The 16,970-nt window shown below is 58.8% G+C and overlaps 5 protein-coding genes across 5 annotated transcripts; 2 read left to right on the forward strand and 3 right to left on the reverse strand.

Annotated features, from left to right (window-relative positions):
* The first annotated feature begins 303 nt into the window (after positions 1-303).
* Positions 304-925, forward strand: J3D65DRAFT_621238 (uncharacterized protein). The gene has a single exon (XM_066799936.1). It carries the CDS (start codon positions 431-433, stop codon positions 833-835), a length of 405 nt encoding a protein of 134 aa, XP_066655872.1. The 5' UTR covers positions 304-430; the 3' UTR covers positions 836-925.
* Positions 926-2,067: 1,142 nt separating this feature from the next.
* J3D65DRAFT_621244 (inositol polyphosphate kinase-domain-containing protein) lies at positions 2,068-3,891 on the reverse strand. The gene is made up of 2 exons (XM_066799937.1): positions 3,377-3,891; positions 2,068-3,323 (listed from the first exon to the last, which is right to left on the reverse strand). Exons 1-2 carry the CDS (start codon positions 3,652-3,654, stop codon positions 2,204-2,206), a joined length of 1,398 nt encoding a protein of 465 aa, XP_066655873.1. The 5' UTR covers positions 3,655-3,891; the 3' UTR covers positions 2,068-2,203.
* A 717-nt stretch (positions 3,892-4,608) lies between these two features.
* J3D65DRAFT_621249 (uncharacterized protein) lies at positions 4,609-9,513 on the reverse strand. Its single transcript, XM_066799938.1, has one exon. It carries the CDS (start codon positions 9,175-9,177, stop codon positions 4,981-4,983), a length of 4,197 nt encoding a protein of 1,398 aa, XP_066655874.1. The 5' UTR covers positions 9,178-9,513; the 3' UTR covers positions 4,609-4,980.
* A 4,004-nt stretch (positions 9,514-13,517) lies between these two features.
* J3D65DRAFT_621257 (major facilitator superfamily domain-containing protein) lies at positions 13,518-15,136 on the reverse strand. Its single transcript, XM_066799939.1, has one exon. The coding sequence runs from the start codon at positions 15,015-15,017 to the stop codon at positions 13,563-13,565; it is 1,455 nt and encodes a 484-aa protein (XP_066655875.1). The 5' UTR covers positions 15,018-15,136; the 3' UTR covers positions 13,518-13,562.
* A 249-nt stretch (positions 15,137-15,385) lies between these two features.
* J3D65DRAFT_621258 (class I glutamine amidotransferase-like protein) lies at positions 15,386-16,575 on the forward strand (the record flags this gene model as incomplete). The annotated part of the gene is made up of 3 exons (XM_066799940.1): positions 15,386-15,960; positions 16,004-16,230; positions 16,282-16,575. The coding sequence occupies exons 1-3, from the start codon at positions 15,720-15,722 to the stop codon at positions 16,570-16,572; spliced, it is 759 nt and encodes a 252-aa protein (XP_066655876.1). The 5' UTR covers positions 15,386-15,719.
* Positions 16,576-16,970: the final 395 nt, after the last annotated feature.

Raw genomic sequence — 16,970 nt, forward strand, 5'->3', positions numbered from 1 at the left:
TCAAGCAACCCAACATAATCGATTGACGATGCATATATCCACCAGACAGCCGACGGCCTGAACCGTTACACATCCACATCTCATTCGCGCCGTCCCGTTGTCGGATCCGAAGTCGGCCACAACAGTAGAGATTGCGCGGGCCCGTCCGCCCGTCATCCCATCATCCACATGATGCAAACGAGTGTGCGTGGAGAGTCGCATGAATCGATCAAGTCATCTCGATTCCATTAATCAAAGCATACATACATCACCCACCACCAGCCAGCCCAGCAAAAAAAAAAAAAAAAAAAAAAAAAAAAAAACCAATAACCAAACATCAAATCAACAAGAATCAGGGGGGTATCATTAACGCAGCAAGCAAGCCTGCGTTTTGTTTAAAACTCTCTTCTCCCTCTCCAGCTCACTCCAATTCAATCCACGCCGCGCCGCCATGCCGCGGCCCATGGCGGAAGAAGCCCTTCAGCGACGCCGAAACGCCGCGGCGATGCGCTTGCACGTGGCCGCGGCCATAGCCGTTCGTTTCTCCCCGCGACGCGTCGACGTCTTTTCGCTGCTGCTCTTGCAAGTGATGATGATGATGATGATGATCCTGCTGGTTCCGGGTGCCGAGGTTGCCATATTGTTGCTGTTGGCGGTAGTGTTGCTGTGGTTGCCGTTGATGTTGGTACTGCTGCTGGTGCGGGAAACAACTCATATCCGGCACCAGTGCCACAGTGCGCGACAGGATCTCGGCGGCTGGCTGGCTGCCCGGTTGGAAGAAGCGGTCTTGGTGCAGGAGCCAGCACGAGGGGCTGGTGGTGCTCATTTTGGTTTGCCGGGTGTGTTTACGTTGTGACCGCGTCGATGATAGATGGAGTCCGAGGGAGGCAGACAGGAAGAGTGTAGGTAATGCCGAGCTATGTGTGTGTGTGTGTGTGTGTGTTTGCGCTGTTGTTTGACAGAGAGCCGGCCAATCTGGTCAAGAAGCGTACGTAGGCCGAGGGAGCCGTGTGATATAGTAGCAGGAAGAGGAGGAGGAGTAAGACGAGAGAGAGCCAAGAAGGCAGCGAGGAGACAGGCGGACGGACGAAGACAAGCAGCACGAAAGAAAGAAAGAAAAAACCCAAGAACAAAACCGACAGATCCCACAGCTTTATAAACCATCCCAAGCGATTAGACGGATACCTACCAGGTATGTACCCACCCGTTCTTATCCCTCATCAAGAATCAACAAGAAGCTAGCGGAGCGGAACCCACAGCTCGTCGTTTTCTCGTCCCAGAGTAGTCAGCCAGCCACATGTCCAGCCAATCGCGCCGCCTGCTTTTCCAATCAAGACGTGGTCCATGAGCGAATCGCAAGACCCGCGTTGTCAGCTGCGACGCGGTGATTGGGGAGCGAGGCAGTGAGTGAGTGACTGAGTGAGTGAGTTAGTGGGCTCGTGGATTGGCATTGCGCTTGCAAGCCTCCCTCCTCCCCATTATTCGCTTGCCTGCCTGCCCGTCCGTCCGTCCGTCCGTCCGTTCATTCGTCTGCGTCATCATCGGCATCATCATCTCCATGCGTACGGATAGCTCCGGCCCAGCACCAACACCATCACAGCAACGACCAGCAGTTGGTCGACAAAACCGCGCACCCGAAACCGGTTTGTTTTGAGCGACGAGTGCAGGTTCTCCGGCGGTCCGGTCCGAAACAGCGGGTAAGTGAGTGGGCGCGCTGGCTCGTCCAATGGCGACGCTGCTATACAGCTGTTGTTTTCTGTTCGGCTGGGCGGTCGTTGGTTGCTGCTGTTGACGAAGATAAGATGATCATGACTGATGAGAGATTTTTTCTTCTCTTCTTTTTCATCGGCTATCTTTGCTGTCTCTTTGCTCTTCTGGGTTTGATTGGCGTCTTTGACCGGTCTGTCTGGCTGTCGAAAACGACGATGGTGGCGGTGATCGAAATATCTACCTTACCTTAGCCCAGCACACATCCACGCGTCCGTCCGTCCGTCCAATGTGAGATGAGGTGAGACGAAAAAAAGTAGAGAAACACATGTGGCAAAAGACAAGCAAAGGAAAACAGATAAGAAAGAAAACGCAATAAGTAGGAGTGTAGGAGTGTAGGAGTGAAGTTCTCTCTGTTCTTTCTCGTAGTCTATTTGGGGATGTAGGTAGGGTATATCAACACAGTATGTACGCAGCGTCAAGGAAAAGGAAAGAGACTGGTAACAGCGTGCTCTGCTCACTGCGACTCCTCCTCCTCCTCCTCCAACTCCTTCTCCAGCTCTTCCAACAAGCTCACAACAGCCCGCACGCCCCTGAGCGCATTCTCATCCGGGCCCTCCCCCGGCGTCCACCTCGCATGCGCAAAATCGATAAGCTTGACGGTGACGAGCTTCGGCTCCTCCTCCTCATCATCGTCGTCCATCTGCTCATCCACGTCCTGCCCGTCATCCACGCCGCCCTCGACGACGGCGCCGTCCTTGCCGACAAGCCGCATCTGGCCCTGCGCATCCACCTCGACCTCGACCTCGACCTCGTCGTCGTCGTCCTCATTCCAGCCTTGCGGCCCCGTCGCCGTGCCGCTCTGCAGCGCATCGAGCTCGGCGCGCTCCTTCTCCGCCAGCTTGGCCGCCGCGGCGCGCGCCGCCGCCGGGTCGCCTTCGTACACGAACAGCAGGCTGGCCGAGTACATGCGCGACTCCTCGGCCTCGAGGGCGGCCTGCACGCCGCGGACGTCGGCGACGAGGCGGCGGATGGTGTGGCGCGCGGCGGCGGGCGTGACGCCCGCGGACGGCACGAGCAGGTAGTCGCGGAAGCCCTGCTTGACATTGTCGGCGGCGAAGACGCGGCCGTACAGCTTGTTGAACGTCTTGTAGCCGGAGGCCGGGTCGAGCGACGCCAGCTCGCCTTCTTCTTTCTTGTCCACCCCGTCGCCCTGCCACACGCGCATGCCCGCGATCCGGAAGCCCAGGCTCGAGCTCGTCGTCTCGGCCGCCACCTTGTCGAGGCGCGCGCGCTTGGCTTCGGCCGTCCCGTCGTCCCACAGCCGCGCGCCGAGCTTGAGGTCTAGCACGTTGGGGCGCGCGAACCCGGCGGCGGCGTTTTCTAGCACGATGCTTGTGTCGGTGGCCAGCTTTTTGCCCTTGAGCGGGCCAGGATCGTTAGGTTGGAGTGAAGCAGCAGTTCCAGCCGTGTCCGCAGCCGTAGCCTCACCGCCCAACTTCAACGTGCCCATAAACGTGGGCATATACCGCGCAAAGCGCGGATGGGCAGCAGCAGCCGACTCGTAAAAGGCGATTTCCTGCGGGGTGCAAGGTTTGATGACGAGGGCGCCGGTGGGGTCGGAGAGGACGCCATCGCTGTAGGTATTTTGTGAGTGAGAGGCTAGGAAGATTGGGGGAACAAGACGTACTGGCCCGCCGCCGCGTTTTCAAATGCCGTCAGCGTTGAGGGGTCGAGTGGCATCGTTGCGAATGTAGTCCGCGGGCTGGTAGGTAGGTAGGTGGTGCCTGGTAGCTTGTGTGCAGGTGCACTGCTGGTGTGGAGACTGGGGAGTGGGAGCAGGCGAGAGCGAGCGAGCGAAGGAAGAAGCGCGGCGGTATGCAATGCAAGTGAGGTGGATGCCGTGCTGAGTGAGTGCCTGTCTGTGACTGTGACGTGTGGTGTTCGTGGTGAGTTGCTAAGGTACATGTAGCTCCCCGCAGACCCGAGGGACTGTCCCTGCTGGCCCGAGCCAGGGTCCGCTGCCGGGCGGGCAGCTCAGCTCAGCCCTACATATACCGTACCGTACCATACCGTACCCACGGCAGCTAAGAACCCGAGCGCGCTTCCTTCTTCCCCTGCGCTACATTGCGCTGCCATAGTCATTCAACAACAGCAGCACGCAGGGAAAAGCGCCAGTGAACGTGTGAGATGCATGATATGTTAGGTATTTCTACTCTCGAATCCTAGTCCACGGCAAGCCAAGCCCAACACGAAAACCTTTTGTCCTCAGCTCGCTCGCCATCGCATTCCCGCATTCCGCAGCATGCACCACACCATCATCGCTGTCAATTTCCCCGACCATCTCCCTCGTGAGCAATCCTCCACGGCACAACGGCACGCACGCGCCGTCGATCCGTCCCATCCGCAAGACGTCCATGTACGTACATACGCAGTGCGCCATTATTTTTAGACCGAAAAATCCCAAGGCGCGAGGGAAATAAGTACTCGACGTTATCAGTCACCCATGCATGCTTGCTGTTCTTGCTCTTTTTCTCTTCGTTGCTCTCACGACTCACCATCACCACCATCACACCCAACGACGACCCGCACTGCACCGCACCGCACCGCATCAGACGACCGGTTTCTTTCTTGGACATGTGTTCTTTGTTGGAATTACATGGTTGAATCGATGAATGGGGTACCTTATGCTTTCTCCGCGCTACGACACCGACAACGACAAACCCTATGAATAGCCATCCATCACGATGCTGCGCCACCACCTCCTCCACACACCACAGCCACAACAACAACAAAAGAGGAGGATGAATGACAGATTAAAGAGTAAGAATTCGGGTATAAAAAACAACAGCAACAAGAATCGGGGTGCGTGTTTTTGTTTTCGGAGAGCGGGGCAGAGAAGAAAGGAAAAAGGGAAAAAAGGGGGGGGGGGGGAACTGCAAAGAGAATCCGTATGCATGCCATGCCATCCATGAGACTGCTGCCGACCGACCGACCGACCGACCGACCCCGACCGCATCGTGCTCTTGCTTCCTTTGAGAGAACCACCACCCCGTCTATATACATTATCCAACAAGACAAGACCTGCCGCCGCCGCCGCCGTTCTCCCTCCGACACACCATGCCTCCCTCCATCCGACAGACAGACAGGCCGCCATCCGTAACCTAAAGAAAACCCGTCACGAAGGAAAAAAAACTCCGAAAAACACCCTCGTTGACCAGAAGATACATCCAGTCAGTCAATCCGCGTCATGCACCATTCCATGTCCATGTGTCCATCCGCACACCATGGCGTCTAGGGCTTCGTGTCCTTCCTGTCGTCGTCATCGCCCGTCTCGATCTTGGGCTGCCCGCCAAACGGGCCCAGGCCAAACGCCGGCGTCGTGTCGGTGCTCTGGCTGGGCGGGTGCGTCAGCCGCTCCGGTTCCTTGACGATGACCGGGTCGTCCGCCCGCGTCGACGGGTGCAGGTCGATGCCGTCCTGCGCCTCGACGTCCGACTTTGACCGCACCCGCGCAAACGACACGTCATTGTCGCCGTCGCGCCGCTCGATCGGCGACCAGCCTGCGATGCTGCCGGCGACGATGCCGGCCATGGCCGCGGCCGGGCCAAAGGCTGAGTTGGAGCGCGAGCGACCTCGACTGCGCGTGCTGGGAGTGGGTGGTGCGGGAGAGCCGCCCTCGCCGTCGCTGCGCTCGTTTTGCGGCGTCTGGGGAAGAGAGTGGCTGCTTCGGGACAACGCAAAGGCCTCGCGGGGGTGCTGGAGCTTGAACTTGAGGGCGCTGAGACGGCCGCCGCGAATCTTCTTGATGAATGCCAACTCCTCGCGAATCTCGAGCAGGCCCTGGTTCCATTCGAATTCGTCCGAGATGATCAAGTCCGGCGTCGGCTTGCGCTTGAATCGCTCCGGAATGCAGCGGTTGATCAACTCGTCGGGAATGCACCGGATGACGACGCCAATGGGAACGGAAATGGCCCCGAGTACTATCGAGTATGCCCACTGAGGTCCATTGAGGCGCACGACCGAAAAGGCGGCACCGCCAACGAAAATGATCATGGTCTGACCGCCAATCATGATGCAGTTGATGAGGATGAAAAAGTAGTTGCGGTGGAGGCCTTCGAAAATGTTGAACCGATTGTCCAGACGCCTGCTGTTCATCTGGTTGAAGATGGTCATCCAGACAAACGTGTTGAAGACGAGCGTGCCCATCTGGTCCTTTTCGCGCTGGCTCTCGTATCCCAGGATGCTCTCTCCGGCAAAGTAGAGGACGAATGTGACGACGAGCTGGTAAATGGCCTGCCCGATGATCATCTTCCACATGGTGATGGTGATGAGCGGAGCCGACTTGGGATCGGGCTTGCGGTCCAACATGCTCGGGCTCGGAGGGTCGGTTGCGAGAGCCAGGGCAGCGAAGGTGTCCATGATGAGATTGACCCACAGCAGCTGCACGGCAGTGAGAACCGACGTCTGATCGGAGCTGGCCACGGCCGAGACAAAGGTCAGGATGACGGCAGTGATGTTGACGGTGACCTGGAACTGCAGGAACTTCTTGACGGCGTCGTTGACGGCACGACCCCACAGCAGGGCCTTGACAATCGAAGAAAAGTTGTCGTCCATGAGGATAATGGCCGAAGCCTCCTTGGCGACCTCGGTTCCAGCAATGCCCATGGAAAAACCAATGTCGGCCGTCTTGAGCGCAGGCGCGTCGTTGGTGCCGTCACCGGTGACTGCCACCGTCTCGCCAAGCTCCTTCAGCCGCTTGACCAGGATTCGCTTGTCCTCGGGACTCGAGCGGGCGAGAACGCAGAGCTTCGGAATGACTTGGTCCATCTGGCGCCTGCTGAGCTTGCGGAATTTGGGACCTTCCATGACTAGACCGCCGGCAACGAGAATGCCACAGTCCTCGGCAATGGCCTTGGCCGTCAAGACATTGTCGCCAGTGACCATGCGGACAAAAACGCCAGCCCTTTGGCAGTCCTTGACGGCCTCGGGGACACCGTCGCGGAGGGGATCCTGAATGCCGACGAGGCCGAGAAACGTCATGTTCTTGTTGACGTCGTCAAAGTTTGCCTGAGTGGTGTCGTCCTCGAGCTGCCGCGCGCCCTTGGGCGGCCACGACTCAAAGTCCTGGTACAAAAAGGCAATGGTGCGCAGAGAGCGCGAGGCGTAGGTTTCGATGAGGTGGGTAATGGTCTCGCGAATCTCGCTCGTCAGGGGGCGGACGGAGAGTTCCTTGGTAGCGTCCACAATGTCGGTAGCTTGTGCAAGCATAATCTCAGAGGCACCCTTGACGTAGACGCGGTATTTGCCGTTGTCGAGCTTGACCACGGCCCCCATGCACTTGCGGGCCGAGTCAAAAGGAAACAGCTGCACCACGTTGGCGTTGGAGCGCTCCGTGTTGACGGATCCCATGCCCATGTGGTCGCGCGCAAAGCTGAGAAGAGCCGTCTCCGTCTTGGATCCTATAAAGGCGGGCTTGCCATCTTCGAAACCTTCAAAGGCGGTCGAGTTGACGACAATGGATTGCTCAAACAGTTGCTTGATTTCCGGACCGAGGTTGGACACGAATTCAGACGGAGTAACGTCGTCGCCCTGGTCTTCGGAACCGGTCTGGCTCTTGTCGACGGCAGCGGCTCGACGGTCGCCAAACCTAAAGGACGTACCCAACGAGCCGGCCACTACAGTCATTTTATTTTGCGTCAGAGTACCAGTCTTGTCGGAGCAGACGGTCGTGGCGTTGCCCATGGTCTCGCAAGAGCGCAGCAGCCGGACCAAGTTGTTGTCCTTGAGCATTCGAGTGGTGGCAAACGCCAGAGCGAGGGTGACGGCGAGAGGAAGACCTTCTGGGACAGCCACGACGATGACGGTGATGGCGACGATGAGAATGTCGAGGAACTTTTGGCCCTTTTGGGCTGGAGTCTCGTCGCTGCTCGAGAGCTTGACCAGGAATTCGATGAACAGCACAATGAACAAGAGCAAGGCAGAGCCGCCGCCGAGTTTGGCAATGTACTCGGCGAGGACGTTGAGCTTGGACTGGAGAGGAGTGACCTCGGCGTCCTCGCGCAGGGCCATCATCGTCTTGCCGTAGCTCGAGTGGATGCCCGTGTTGGTCACCAAAAAGGATCCCACACCTTCTGCAACCTTGGCTCCGGACAGAATGAAAGGGTCCATCTTCTTGCCGACTCGACCCTCCTCCATGGCCTGGTAGACGTCCTCGGCAGCCATCTTCTTGAGCAGATCGGATTCTCCAGTTGCCGACGACTCGTCGCACTTGACATTGTGTCCGCTGATGAAGATGCCGTCCGCAGGGATCATGTCACCTGGCTCGAGCAGCATGACGTCGCCGACGAGGACGTCGTAAACGGAAATCTCGCGCGTCTTGCCCGAGCGAACGACCTTGACGAGACGATCCGACTTTTTCTTGTTGAGTTTGACGAATTGGCGCTCCTTTTGCCAGTCGTTCAGCGCGCCGACGACGACGACGATGAGAATGGCAACGATGATGGCAACGCCCTCGACCCATTCGACCTTGGGCTTGCCGTCTTCGTGGTCACCGCCAAAGGTTTCGTAGAGACCAAGAGCCAGCGAAATGACGGCGGCAGCGGTCAGGAGAATCAAGACCTTGTCGTTGTAAGCCATCCATGCCAGCTCCCAGATGCTCTTGGCCTTTTTCTCGGGCAGGCGGTTGTCGGAAAAGATGCGTGTTCTGTCGACAAAGACACCCGGCTTCACGCCACTCTTTTCCGAGTCCGAGGTGCCAGGTCGGTGATCAATGTCTTTTTTGGAGTGCGCCTGTGGAGCGGTTGCTTCTTCAAAGGATATGGTTCCTTCCAGCGTCTGCTCGTCCACGCTCAGGCCGCTCTTGCGGTCTGTCCGCAGGCCCCGCTCGAGACCAGTCAAGCCGCCCAGCGCGTGAAACGCGCCCAAGCTTTTTGGGTTGTACAGCTTGCCCAGCTGGCCCGGGGTAAAGGCGAAACGGTTGTCTTCGACTTCAAACAGGTGTTCGGTGCCAGGGTCCGGAGTGAGGGCATCTTGGTCGTTGAGGATCTCGTCGTGGCCGAGAGCCTTGTTGTGCGAGTCTTGAAGGGTGGGTGACGTGTTGACGTAGGTTTCCGAGTTGCTGGCTGCGTCGGTCTGCGAGTCGACCGAGTTCCCACGCGAGCGGGGGCCAGGGACGGCGAGGAAAGAGTTGGGGTCGGTTCCCCACTTGTGGGTGGGAGAGGAGACGTTGTGAGGCGAGGTTGGCCTGTCGCCGTTGCTGTCAAAGGAATTGGTGGCGACCAAGGGGTCGGTGGGGGAGGATTTGGAGACGGGCGAGGTTTCTTCGGTTCTCGAGGCCGTGTCGGACATGTTGTTTAGAGGGACGTCGTTGTGGGACATGTCATTGTTGACTGCCGACGTGTCGATGGTGATGGTGGGCGCGCGTTGGCGGCGGAGAGGGCCCGGCGATGGGGTGTTTCTACCCTCGCGGTTTGGGCTGTGATCTGCCATGGTGGATTTGATGGTAGAGTCAGGTGGGTGAGGTGAGCATGCCGGATATCACGAGAGATATACGCAGGGGAACAATGGGGAATTGATGTTGTTGAGGCGACTCGGGGCTGTGCAAGAACCAAGGAGGGTCAGTAGTGGACAAGCATTTGTGCCCAGACGAAGGCGGGAGATGGGAGAGCGAAAAGGCGCCCCGGCCAAGGACCTTGTCTTTGATGAGGCCGGGGTAGCGGGCAGTGCTGGAGCAACTTACGGGCGAAGGTGGATTGACTATGGGGAGGCAAAAGAGGACGAGGCTGTGGGGGTAGAGGAGGACGAGGGCGAGGGCGAGGGCGAGGGCGAGGGCGAGGACGTGGACGACGACGTGGACCAAGTCATGTGTGGCTGAAGGAGAAGAGAGAGAGAGAGAGAGAGAGAGAGAGAGAGAGAGTAAATCACAGTAGCGACAGGCGCCAACGGAGAGGTCGCAGTAGTTGACAGGCAGGCAGGCGGGCGGGCAGGGCAGGGCAGCAGGGCAGCGTCTGGCTAGAACCGACCGACCGTTTGTTGGCAAGCAGCGCGCGTAGGTTGTGTGTGTGTGTGTGTGTCTCTCTCTCTCTCACACCTCAGGCTCAGGCTCAGGTCGCAGCGGCCAAGACTTGCACTGCCTCGCGACTAATCTCGTTGCAGTATAGCCCACCCGCCGGCATCCCTGTCGGACCTGACACTTGGACGTCTCCTGCTCTCAGCACTCGCGCGCCCTCTCAGCATTTTGCAACATGATATATACCCGCTTGACTCGTCCAAGCGCCCAGTCTGCTGTCTTGACGTCGTCTTCGGGCCATATCTCCGCCCCGCCCTTCATCTCTCACCGCGCCAAGGCACCCGGACCGCTCTCGGGGGCTTGAGTGCGTGTACGAGTCGGTCCAGACTTGGCTAGCCCGACTAGGACTAGCCCGACTAGCCCCCGTGCCTGCGCCACCACCGCCACACCTGTTGAGCCTCACATGTCGCCTCTGCTCTGCCCTCCAGGTCGCCCATCATTCATTCCGGTCATCCCTTGGCATCATCACCACCACCACCACCACCCACGCCAGCTAATGCACTGCCTCGCCAATCCCTTCGAAACAAAAGACTCGCCCCCGCCCGCATTGCCGCATCGCCGGAACATGTCTGCCTCCAAACTTTTGAAGCCCGTCTAGTTTCGCCGCTCACCTCAGGCACCTACGCCTCTCTACTCTACCCAACCTGCGCTTCGTTCCTTGCACATTCCTTGCGTCCCATGTGTCGTCTTCAAATCCATGCTGCTCCCTCCCCTCCCCTCCCCTCCCTGCATGAGCCATGTGCCAGACCTGTTGCAAATGGAAACTCTACATTACCCGCCTTGAATATCTGATCCGCTTCCGTCATTTGCACTCAAAATTTGTTGCCCCTGGCTACACTCCTTGGCCCGGCTTGGTGCCAATATGCATGCATGCCATGCCATGCCATGCCACACCGTCTCTACTCGCTCTCGCCCCAGCCAGCCCTGTCTGTTGAACAACGACCGGTCCAGCGAAAAACGCGCATCGCAACTTTTGCCGACCCTTTGCGTCTGATTCAGCGCGCCCCCGGCCCCGTCCTATCAATCTTCGACAGCACCAGCTGCGGCGCGGCCGTGGGCGCATGTATCACGCAATGACGTGCCGACATCTGGCTTGCCTACGTGCGGGGCGGAAATCATTGAACAGCTCTTGGATGAGCGTGCTCCGCCGCGCCCACCTCTGCAATACCTCCACCACGGCACAACCACCAACGGCCACGGCATTACATCTGCTTCGGCCATCGTGGCGTGCCCATGGTGGAGGCTTAGACCGTTGCTGCTGCTCCGCTGCCGTGCGTGCTGCGTGCGCCGTAGCGCAAAGAAAACGAGCACTGGGCTCGGCTCCCTTTTTCTCTGGGCAACCCGACACGCTGCGCGACGCTGCGTTTTGATTTGACCAGCTCCTGTCGCTTCGTTCCTTCTTCTGCTCGTCGGGCGGCCCGCTGCCTCTGGGCATTGGGAGTAGCAGACTGTTTGGTGCTGCCGAACAGACGCCCGCCGTCCCGAGGCTCACTGGCTTACCTCACCGGTACGGTGCCGTCTGTTGGTTGCGCTGCGCTCGCTCGCTCGCTCTGCTCCGCCACCGGTCTGTCTGTCTGCCTATGCGTCCGTCCGGTCTGGATGGTCTCCATCTCAGCTGCCACGAGCAAGACAGGATACCTAGGCAAGACGGGCTCTCCGACCGGTCGTCGCGTAGGGCAGCTCCCGTCTCAGCAACGCATCGGCTGTTCAAACGCGACGACGACGACGACCACCTCCTCATCCGATCCCTACATAACCATTCCCCTCCATTCCATTCGTCCATCCAACAAGCTCAGCCCAAGCTTCTCGCCGCCGTTGTTGTTGGGCTGGCCGACAGTAGTACCTTGTACGGTACAACCTAGTCTGGCTGTAGGTACACCCACTGCCCGCACGCGATCATCTTTCCGCTCCTCCCTCCACTGCACCAGACAAGACGAGCGCGTCTTCTTGTCCGCACGCCTTGCTCAAAGTTACATCCTCTTCTTCTTTTGTCCGTGTTTTCCCTTTCCTTTCCGTTGACTGGCTCACTGCAAACGAGCTCTCGTGCGAGATTTTGACTTCCTTTTTTTTTTTTTTTTCTTCCCGTACTTACACTTTGCCCGTCTGTCCTTCCATCTGTCCGTCTGTCCGTCCGTCACCTTTTGCACAGCCCCCTCCTCTCCCTGTCGTCGTGGTACTGGGTGGTATCACCTACACCGACGGACTGCCTTCCCTTTTCGTCCTCCCGTCGTGATTGTGCCGCCCCATTTTTGCTTCGAGAGGGGCGAAACGGCAAAACGTCTCTTTCTCAGACAAGAAAAGGGGTTCTCGTCCCGTACTTCTGGTTCTTTTTTCCTGGGCAGAAAAAGAGGGAGCCAAGGGGAGAACCGCAAACCGCCACTCTCGAATCTGGTCCGTCATTGCACGTGGGACGAGAAATGCCCAGCGGTACGTTTCCGCGCCTCGCCTCCCCTCAGATTGGGTGATTACGTTGTTGTCCGTTTTTCTTCTCTTTGCTGCCTGTCGTTCGTCGCCTTCTTCATGGACCAACCAAGGCGACGACAGGCAGACCCGAAAACCAGCTCTCTCGCCTTGACGAGTCGACCAACAAGCCAACCCACCAGAGAGCACGCGACATCTCCCACCTACCTACCTACCCACCTACCGACAAGCAGCTTTCCACCATCAAGTCCCCCCCTGCCGCATCCCCAGAACCCTCATCTCACCAAGCCTTCTACGGTACTCTCTTCAATCACTCATTCGTTCGTGTCCGTACTCGCTCGCTCGCTCGCTGCGTTTGTTTTGTTGCCTACGCTGCCTTCCTTCGCCTCTCTTCGCCTCCTGTCTCACGCGCCTCACTTGCGCAGGCTGAGCTCATGGTCTGCGCCTCACTGTAGGCCTGCGCCTCCACATGTACGCACTCGTCGAGGAGTTACGCGTGACTGTCGTGGCGCTGCGCTGCGTGTACTGCGCGTACGTTGCGCACGGCGTAGAATGCGTAGAATGTACGGCGGGCAAAAGAAGAGGCGTAGGGAGGTGGGAGAGAGAATCCTTTGGCAAGTAGGCAAGCAGGCAAGCAGGCAAGCAGGTAAGTACTTAGGTAGGCAGGCAGGTAAGCCCAGGAGCGGCCACACGTAAGAATCATGGAACGACGACGATGACGCAGTGCCGCGCTCCCTACCTGTGTCCCAGCACTACTCCTCCTCCTCCTCCTCCTCCTGTCTGTCACATCCCCCTTTCATACTCTCGCGCATCTCCTCCTCCCATCCCATCTCCCCCCTCGCTATCACGTCAACTGAAGAGAGAGAGCAATTGGCCGCAAAGGAGACGGGACGAACGGAAAGGGAGAGGAAGGAAGTTGGAAAGGGGATATAAAGGAGGAGGAAAAGACGATGCGTTGGTCGTTCTGCTACAGGCAGTCTCGACAGCTCAATAATAGCACGATAGCTGCTCTCAGGTGCGACGACGCGAGCAAAGGATAGGCGATGTTGCTTGCAATAATGTGCAGAGGGGGGGGAGGCCGGGCGCGTCGCCCGTCGCCGTCACCGCCGCCGTCGCGCTGATGGAAGATGGTAGACAGCACTCAGGTCCGCTTCTCTGCGCTTCTAGCCTGATCTATCTGTGTAGCTGTAGATGTAGGTGGAAAAAGACCGACGATTTACTCCAGCGAGAAACAGATCTATTGATTAGGGGATTACCGCACCTTGCCCACCACCTACCTGTCTATCACCCGTCGGCTTCTTCATCCTCTTCCTACAGGTACTCTTGTTAAGGTAATTCACCACCACCTCCTCCTCCTCCTCTCCCCCACGACAAAACCCACCAATCACGCCCTCGCCCTCTTCTTCCCCTCGCCCAGCCGCGGCAGGCGAACCGGCCACACAAAAACGTTGGCCAGCGCAAACAGCACCACGGCCGACGCAAAAGCCCAGCGCAGACTACTCTCATACGCGAGGACAACCTGGTCGCGATGCGTGGGGTCAAGGTCAAAGATGGCGTGCACACTGCGCTTCACCAGCCGAATGACGTCGGCCTTGTGAGGCTCGAGGACGCGCGCGTCGAGCTGGCGCCCCAGCACGTTCTGCACGAGCAGCGACGACACGGCGATGCCGAAGACGCCGCCCAGGCTGCGGAACAGCGACAGGCTGGACGTCATGACGGCCTGCTCGGCGTCCGGGGATGTGGCGATGACGGCGAGGCTGGTGGCCGGGAAGCTGAGGCCCAGCCCGGCGCCCGTGGGCACGATGAAGGCCGTCGCGAGAGCTGTTGGGATGCCGTGCCACATGGCGCTGAGGGCGACGGCGCCGAGCAGGCAGATGAGCGACCCCGACGTGATGAGCGGCTTCGTGCGGCGTGTGGCCGTCATGAAGAAGCCGGCCGACACGCCCGCCACCATGATGGCCAGGCTGGACGCCGCGATGCGCAGCCCGCTGACCGACGCCGAGTCGAGCTTGACGGCCTGGAAGTACAGCGGCGCGTTGAAGATGACGGCGTTGCCGGCCATGATGGCGAAGAAGTTGGAGAAGACGAGCGGGCCCCGCGGCGACGTGAAGAGCATCGAGAGCGGCAGGACGGGGAGCGGCGCGCGGCTCTCGACGCGCAGGAGGAGCGCGCCGGCGACGAGCGAGACGACGAACGAGGCTGGGATCAACGGGTGCGTCCATGGCAGCACGTTGCCGCCCAGGTTGAGGGCGAGAATCATGGCCCCGACAGTGCAAGCGAGCAGTAGGGAGCCACTGACATCAAACGTCTTGAGATGCTGCCACCACCGCTTGTCGGAATTCGCCGCTATGCATGGCCCCAGGTTGCTGGGCAGCCACACGACGGCAATCAGGAGAACCACGAGTTGGAGGGGAATCTGCACGCCAAACGTCCACCGCCAGCCAAGAAAGTCGCACATGAGCCCTCCAAACGCTGCACCGCAGGCCTGTCCGAGCCCATAGAACAGATTGATGAGGGCCTGGTAGTGGCCGCGTATCTCAATGGGGACGAGGTCGTTGGTGAGAACGGCCCCCATGGCAAATATACCTCCGGCACCGAAGCCGGCAAAAGCGCGAGCTGCAATGAAGGCTCCAATGGATGGCGCGAGGGCGCATGCAAGCGTCGTGCCCGCAAAGAGAACCATGACGAGGATGAAAACGGGCCGGCGCCCTACCGTGTCCGACGCTCTCGCCATCAACGGCTGGAACGATGTACTCGTGAGCATAAAGACGGTACTGAGCCATGATGCCGAGTTGGACGAGTGAAAGTAGGACGTGATGACTGGATGGCTCGAGGCCATGAGAGTCGTGTCGAAGCATGCGATCTTGCAAGTCAGTACTGGTTTAATCCATTGAGAATCCGTCGTGCCTTTTATCCCTTGCTCTTGCAACTTACAAAATACAGTAGACAAACGCCAATGAAGATGAACCAAAATCTAGTGACGGTTACACCCCCGCGGTACGGTGAAGCGTCTTGGGGTTCATCTTGGCCCTGGTGAGCCCCCAGCAAACTCTCGTCCTCGGTAGGGACATTGCGCACGTTTGCAGTCGCATACCGCTTGAGATGCTGGCGGTGTTGTTGGCTTTCAAGATCGGGCTCTGTGTCACCGCCGTTTGTGCTGGGCGGCAGCAGCGGGGTGCGTTCCGACGGGCCGTTATCACGGTCCGAGTCGCCTTGTGCCATTTTCGATGCGCTTTCTGAGATGCAAGAGAGAAAAGAGAGAGGGAGAACGACAGGATCCCACCGGCGAACACTCTTTTACATGGCGTGCGGCCTGACTTTAGCTGCAGCACAAAGTTGTCATGGCAGGGCGTGCGTGATGCGGCCAAAAGTCCCGGACGGATAGCGGTGGGCGGATTGTAGCTTTGTAGCGTGTGCCGAATCGTCATGGCGGCGCCGGCTTCGGACCAGTCGGAGCGACGACAGGTCGGCTTATCAGGCGGAGGCACTTCCACGGCCTGACATCAACCCCAGACCTTCCGCAGACTCTCTCTCCTGCACCATGAAGCCTCCGTTCAGAATAGCAGTCTTGGAGGCCGACACGCCTCTTCCCGACGTGGTTGAGCAGTTTGGAAGGTATGGCGACATTTTCGAGCGGCTGCTCAAGACGGCGGCCGATGCCATGGGCCAGCCCGACGTGATTTCTGCTCGGGATTTGCAAGTGTCCAAATGGGACGTGGTCGACAATGAAGACTCGTACCCCGACCTGGACGACGTCGATGCGGTGCTCATATCCGGATCAAGTGGGTGCATCCTGTCGAGTTTGGGCGTCGCTAACAGTGGCAGAGCACAACTCGTTTGATGACAAGCCGTGGATCCTCAAGCTGGTCGACTTTACGGAAAGGGTGCTCGCCCAGGATCGCGTGCGGCTGATTGGCGTCTGCTTCGGCCACCAGATTATTGGACGAGCCATGGGGGTCAAGGTTGGGCGGAGCGACAAGGGGTGGGAACTTGCAGTGCTGCCGTTTGCCCTGACGGACAAAGGCAAGGAGATTTTCCAAAAGGAGACGGTGGTAAGTACAAGGGCGGACGGGCGTTGGGGGCGACGGGCTAACCAGATGCAGAACATTCACCAGATGCATCGCGACATTGTGTTTGAATACCCGCCTGGTGTCGAGCCGCTTGGACAGTCGCCGGTGTGCAGCACGCAGGCCATGTACGCCAAGGGACGGCTCATTACGGTGCAGGGCCACCCGGAATTCAACGACAGGATCATGGAGGTGATATTGAACGCCCGGCATGAGCAGGGGGTTTTCGACGACGCCCTGTACAACGATGCAATCAAGCGGGCGGCCAGTTCCCACGACGGGGTGGCCATTGCGCAGGCGTTTCTGCGGTTCTTGCTGGAAGATTAGAGTAAATAATTAACGGCGTCGCAGCATGCATGTTGCCCGTGACGAGTTTCAGCTCAACGGCCAGCTTTCCTTGCGAGGGCGAGTCAACTAGCCCGCCGTGTTTCGCCGCCGCCGTCGATGTTTGCCGCGTTTCGAATGCATGCCGGGAGAGATGGCGATGGAGGCAATAATGATGGAGAGTGGATGAGGAGAGGAAGAGAGGAGACGGAGCGTCATTGTGGAGAAGGGCGGAAGTGGAAGAGTGGGTTGCGAAAGACAGCTGCGAGTGGTCGTCGCCGTGCCGACTGAGGTGCCCCCGCATGACTCGCCGGGCCAAGATCAGCTTGCGCGTCACCCTTTGCGGCTGTTCTTCTAATTCGGTCTCCCCACACTCTCGCCCTCGTCTCCTCCAATCCTCT

This window comes from Phyllosticta citribraziliensis (assembly GCF_038025025.1).
Source record: "Phyllosticta citribraziliensis strain CPC 17464 chromosome Unknown J3D65scaffold_5, whole genome shotgun sequence".
NCBI lineage: Eukaryota > Fungi > Ascomycota > Dothideomycetes > Botryosphaeriales > Phyllostictaceae > Phyllosticta > Phyllosticta citribraziliensis.